Source organism: Scatophagus argus, chromosome 21 (genome assembly GCF_020382885.2).
Source record: "Scatophagus argus isolate fScaArg1 chromosome 21, fScaArg1.pri, whole genome shotgun sequence".
Taxonomy (NCBI): domain Eukaryota; kingdom Metazoa; phylum Chordata; class Actinopteri; family Scatophagidae; genus Scatophagus; species Scatophagus argus.
Window position 1 is genome coordinate 13,441,530 of NC_058513.1, and position 6,184 is coordinate 13,447,713.

Here is a 6,184-nt window from a genome sequence, read left to right on the forward strand (position 1 = left end):
TTTGAAATGTCTCAGGTAGGAATGCGACTCTGGGTTTGAAACACATGAATCAGGAGAGTAGACAAAAAAGAAACGGTAAGTAAAAACAGGAACAACACCAGTTCACTGAGAATTAGAGCGATGCATTGCTGTCTTGTTTTCTTTACACCACCTGCTGACCTAACCTCAACTATTTACTTAACCTCTCCCCTCACCCACAAAACCGTTGTTTAAACTGCAGGGGGCTGACTGAAAACTAAATGTCATGTTAGATGGCTAAAACCACGAAACATGCATGTTATTTCAAACTGGAATGAATATCTAAATTTAGAGCGGGAGTACTGCTTTTTGTTTTCTTGAGGGACTGGGTAGAGGGGTTGGCCGTGCTATGCATAAACACTGAGCTCACAATCAAAATGATAACGGGTGTTCCAGGGAAAACAAATGCAAACCCAGAGAAAACCAAGTAGGGAAGTCAGAGATTACGCTGAAAATTCCTGGTGTTTCTCACAAATCACATGCCTTCTGATACACCAACAAGCCTTCTATTTGGATGATTAAAGCATCAACAAAGTTCAACCACAAACAAACTGAAACACAAATGCCTTTTTTCCTTGGTAAGAGTAGACATTTTTCTAAAGAAGAAGAAGGAATTTCAGATCATTTTTAACAGAACATTTTTGTCATTTGTCACATTTGTCACACATTTGTCACATTTCTTCACAGAGAGGATCCAGACAGTATTGTAAGGATGAAAACTAGTCACTGATTTTTTTTTTAAAGCTACCACAGTCATCACAATTATTGTTATTTTGTTCTTTTATACATTTCGGTGGCTGCAATGGTCAGACAGCTTGATCCTCTGCCCACGTCGCGGGGACTCTTCGCACATGTTTTGCTGAATCTAAATCCAGAGAAAATGGGCATCCATTTCCGTTCTGTCAGTGACTTTTATGGTGTGGTCAGCCACAAGAGAGTACTCAACAAACAAAAAAAAAAAAAAAAAAAATTGCATTGTGTGTCAAGTTAGAAGGCAATTAAAAAATTTTGCTCAGCAGTTCAGTGACACGTGATGAAAATACATTCATACTGTCAGCGCGTAGTTATGATTTCAAATATGTTATGAGATGCAACCTGTTGAAACCAACTTCCTGCTGAAAGATGAATGGAAAACGGATAAGGAAGACAGCGAGGGACACATATAGATAAATTTTGAGCAGATCCTGAATAAGCCAATGCAGTTATGGTCATTTGTGTGTGAGAAAAAAAAGAAAGCAGTGTCCACTCTCATTTCTACACTGCTTTTCACTGTATTGACAGCAAACCATATCAGAGCTTTGATGTCTCTCTATGGCTGTACATGTTTTTAAAAAAGGCACTCATAAATCCCCAGGTTACCATTTCCTGTTTGAGCTGAAAAATGTCTGGCTTTAATAGCAACAAGACAGCTCATGTGACATTTGATCCCATGTCAATAAAAGCCTATGAAACAGGTTTTATTGCCAGCGCTTAGTTGAAGCAGCATGACACTGGCTGAGAAATCCTTCCAGTGTGAAGTTTGCCACAGAGCTTCATGCAGCTTCTGCTGATATGCTGGAAAACAGCATGGATTTTATGTACAGTTTGGAAACAGTGAGAGATGAGTGAAAACTCAATAACAGTGACATTTACAATACAGTAGTTTTATATGAGAGATAAAAACTGCTTAATTTGTCTCTCCATCGCTCATCGGCTGTAAACAGAGAGAGACATTGAAATCCTGTGCCGACTCCTTGCAGTCACTCATTATCGCAAGCGACAACCTGAGTTTTATGAATTGCATTCCACAGTCTGAGATAATTTACTGCGTGTTTACATTTATGTCTCCTGTTCAGCCATCATTATCATCTGCAACAGTTTAATGTGTAGCTTTGGGACACGTCTGATTTAACTCGGTTTTTTGTTTGTTTATCACGTCAGCGCAGTGTCGTTCAGATCCTCTCCTCTGGCTTTTCTTTTGCATATGTCAGACCCCTAAAGGTTGATGTGGCAGGGTACCATATAACAGAGCAGGAGGGTGGGGTTACCCAAATGCCCTCATTTTACCGCAGAGGGGGGTGGGAAGGCTTTAATTCAGTGGAAAGTGGTTATTCTATATTTGCTCCAACCATACAGTTACTCCACCCTCCACACGTCCCACATAAATCCACTCCAATATAAGAGTTTATGAATGCTGAATCTCTCCTCATTAGGTTTAAACTCAGACGCTGCAGACCCTTTAACACTCGTTTTTTTATTGAAGCAGAACAGCCAGCCAAAAACAACCAGATAATAATCTGTTGATATGAGTGAACATACTTCAAAGCTTTGCTTCAAGCTGTGCGAGAGCTCAGATGAGTCTAACAAAATGTATTTAAACAAAAAGGTCACTTTTGGTGTGAAAGATAATGACTGCAGTGGAAAGAGAAAGACTATATAAAGGACAGCTTTCCTGTGTTTCTGTAAGCGGGTGGGGTCAGGTGGACCAAAATTACTTGGACCACATTATATGTAAAGTTGAGGTAATTACTAGGTTTGCAGACTTAAATAGCTGGGCCCACAGTGGTGAGCACGCTGGAAGTTAAGGAAGCCTCCACAGTGTGCTTGCTTCTTGCCTCCTCAGGGACAAACTAGTCAGACTGCAGGCAGTTTAAACATTTGGTTTAGGTAGAACAACAAAGAGCCGGAGACACTTCAATTAACCACTCAAAGTGAAGTTTTGGAAATCAGCGAGTGGTTGTGTTTCACAACTAAAATGATGAAATTAACTGTGAATGGTTCTTTTATAGAGCTCTTTCCATCTTGTGGCAATAAGAGGTCAAAATTTCAATTAGTCAATTGCTTTGCTGTGTGACCAAATAACCATGGTGTGAACAGCTTAAACATTACACTTGATAAACGTTATGCTAGCATTGTCACGGTAACCATGTTAGCATGCCACATTACGGCTGTAGACTTTTAGGTCATGTTAATACTGCTAATGTAGTGTTCCTGCATTTGGTACATGCTGTAATCGCAGGCAGACCCCGACTAACGATCAGTGAAGCGTCATACTCCATTAGAAGCTTTATGAACGTCTTTATTTAATGCAGAGGAACGGTTGACTGTGTATTGTATTGCGTTCCTTATATTTTACACCACCTGGATAAGTTCTTAACATCCTCTACGCTGATCTGAAAGATAACTGACAAACATGACAAAATGTGAAAGTTAAATGAAAAACTCTTTCCGCTAAGAGTTTTGATGGAGACCGAATTTTCATGCCAAAAGCAAGATGTTTTACAGTAAATGCAGAAGAACATTTATTTTAACAAACAAAAACGCAAAAGGCACAGACTGGAACATCAGCAAACAGTTTGGCAGGCCAGCGTATGGGGGGTGGGGGTGGGGGGGGGCTCTTTTTATCACCAGCCAAGAGACTTGTGTCAACAGACAGAGACTTGCTGACCAACCTCACACAATCCTGCAAACCAGCTGCAGTTGGAATGTTTGCATACAGTGGCAGTGTAAACATCTGTTTTTACAGAACGGGTCCTTACAGTCCCAAGGACAACTTCAAACAACTTTTAGCCAATTACAAACATGCGTGTGCAGCAAACTACAGTATAAATGTGCAAGAAAAGTACCCCTACAGAGGGGGAAAGAACACACAGAGCACATTCAGAGCTAGAGTCATTATGACTTAGTAAAGAGAAGAAATAAATAAATAAGCACGGGACATACTTGAAAATCTCATGTATAGAAATTACCTGGCAACACACTGGCATTTCCTCTTCCTGCCATGAGAACTTGTATACAAAGCAATCAATATTTTGTTTTTGGCTATGCAAAATATTTCATAGTTTCAAGTTTCTTTGGCGTAAAAGCAGCTTATGTTGCTGACTCAGGAGTTACTGGTTAAAAAATAACTAATCGAGATTCAGGGATGTGTTCGAAAGAGCTCATTATTACAGAGAAAACAGTGCAAAAACAAAGTTAGTTTTCTATTTTCACTGTTATACCCATATGTACAGTTTCCTTTAAGAGTTAAAAGCTTTATAAGTGTTTTAGGACCAACCATACATTTTCTTCATCAAAACATTTTAAATAGTAAAAAGCTTTAAATACCACACTGTCTAAATACCACACTAAATACCACAAAATATATAGCTCTCAGTATCAGGATAAAAGACCCTAATAAATATAAGTCATTCCAGAGTTTTCTGAAAGGTTGGTATTTCCTGCACCAGGGTTCAGAGTTCATATCTGTCAAAGTCTATAAAAAGTTGAACACTTTGTCCTCAATCAAACTAACAGATTTATCGGTTAGCATTTCTTCACTGCTTATGGATTTATACCCAAAAAGCTTCAGCGTTGGCCCACAAACTTTCTGTACAACCTGAGCTATTTTGAATGGCAAGCTGAACCTCCATTTCTCTACTTGCTCTGAGGAGTTCTTCTGTGTCGAGTAAACACTGCTGGTCTTCTTAGAGGCCTGGGTGTTCCTCAGGATCCAGGATTTTGCTTGTGGAGTGAAGGGGATTCCAGTAAATTTGTACATCTCCATGGCCTTCCTCATGGGGAACCGAGCAATGTCCTCGTACCTCACCAACATGTAACGCCCACGCAGCCACTCTGGCTGCCTGAGGCCCACCTCAGCGGACATCCTTATGTTGTCACAGTTGCCTTTCAGCTTTCTCACTTCATCATCACCAATGGGAACATCCCCATCGATAGCCCACTGTTTCCAGTTCCTGTATTTGGCTTCAAAGGCCACCATGCGTGAGGCAAGTACAGCCCGAGGATCTCGAACAAGCTGAATGAACTTTATGTCAAGGCGTGGGTCCTCAGCCAGAGGATGGAGGGTCTCCAGCTGGCGCACCCTCACTGACTTGATTACTCTGTGCTCCTTTTGGAGACAGGACTGAGATGCCATGGTCAGGTTCAGGGGCCCACAGCGCCTGGTCCTGCAGTGATAAGGCTCAAAGACCCCTTTGATGAAGGGGCTGCAGACCGACTCCTCACACAGAGAGCTGCTGGACTCCCTGCGGAAGAGGGCAGTGGTGATGTGGTCCACAGGGAGTGGTTCAATGAAGCTCTCCAGCAGGGAGAAGTCACACAGGAAGAGCTGCTGGATTACATCACGGTACGTCTTGGCTGCCACTGTGGCGTTAGTGCCACCGGTCTGCAGCGTCAGCATCTTCTCCACATGCCACAGTGGTTCAAACAGGTAAAACATGTTGTCTCCCTGCTGGTTGAAAAATTCTCCCACAAAGGAGGAGCCTGTCCTGGTGGTGGCTAACAGGAGGATGTGTTTTCTGCTGCCCCCTCTCACCACCGCCTGGTGCTCGCTGTAGTTCTCCAGGCGCCGCTTCATCAACATGAAGGCCAAGTCCATCTTGCTGAGTGATGGTAAGGAACCATTGTGCTTCAGCAGAATGTGTGAGAAACCACTGGGCGGTTGAGGGGTCTGGGGGGTCTGTTTTAAGGAGAGTTTATCTGACACCCTGGAAGTGTGAGAGAAATCACAGAGTTATATAATCTTTCAAAGTTGACTGAAAGAAATCATACCCTTGTTTTTCAACCTGACATTTGCAGTAATTTTGTTTTGCTCAAGGAGCTTTTGTAACACATCTGTTCCGGGCTGGGAAGAGATAAGCGAGATAAAAGAAATAAATAACAAAAGCACTCCATTCATCACTGAAATGGACTTACCTTGAGATAATGTTGTTTTCCTTTTCAATGATAACAAGTGCCACAAAAAAGACGATGGATATTGTGTATTTGATCCTCATTCTTGGATGTAGCTGTGCCTGGATATGCGTTTACAGACTGCTTCTTAATAGGATCTGCCAATCTTGCAAGTCTCCAGTAGCCTTCTTAAAGAGACCTCCAGTGATTTGTATTCCCCGATGTAGGCAATGTTTTATCCTGTAAATGAAACAAACATCAACCTGCCAGTTACACATTTTGCACATTTGAGCACGGCTGTGAGTACCTGCTTCGGTCTCAATTCTTTCTGTCAAAACTCGTTAAGGTATTTCTTTTAGCTACTCGTGGATATGGAAAACCTGACAGCTTATTGTTGCAAATGTAAAACTGTACTGTGATATGCAGCCTGTTTTCTCCCTGTATTTGTTAGGTGTGTAAAACTGCAAAAGCAACCTTCACCACAGACCAAAATATCCTGTCTTAAGAAGTTAAGAAC

The 6,184-nt window shown here is 41.6% G+C and overlaps 1 protein-coding gene across 1 annotated transcript; it reads right to left on the reverse strand.

Moving 5' to 3' along the window:
• Nucleotides 1–2,281: 2,281 nt before the first annotated feature.
• Nucleotides 2,282–5,824, reverse strand: LOC124053128 (carbohydrate sulfotransferase 3-like). Its single transcript, XM_046378093.1, has 2 exons — nucleotides 5,692–5,824; nucleotides 2,282–5,483 (listed from the first exon to the last, which is right to left on the reverse strand). Exons 1-2 carry the CDS (start codon nucleotides 5,769–5,771, stop codon nucleotides 4,253–4,255), a joined length of 1,311 nt encoding a protein of 436 aa, XP_046234049.1. The 5' UTR covers nucleotides 5,772–5,824; the 3' UTR covers nucleotides 2,282–4,252.
• Between the last annotated feature and the right edge of the window lie 360 nt (nucleotides 5,825–6,184).

Coding starts and splice junctions, on each gene's coding strand:
- LOC124053128 (XM_046378093.1), bottom strand. CDS start 5,771: ATGAGGATCAAATACACAATATCCATCGTCTTTTTTGTGGCACTTGTT. Junction 5,484..5,691: donor GAAAACAACATTATCTCAAG/GTAAGTCCATTT, acceptor TCACACTTCCAG/GGTGTCAGATAAACTCTCCT.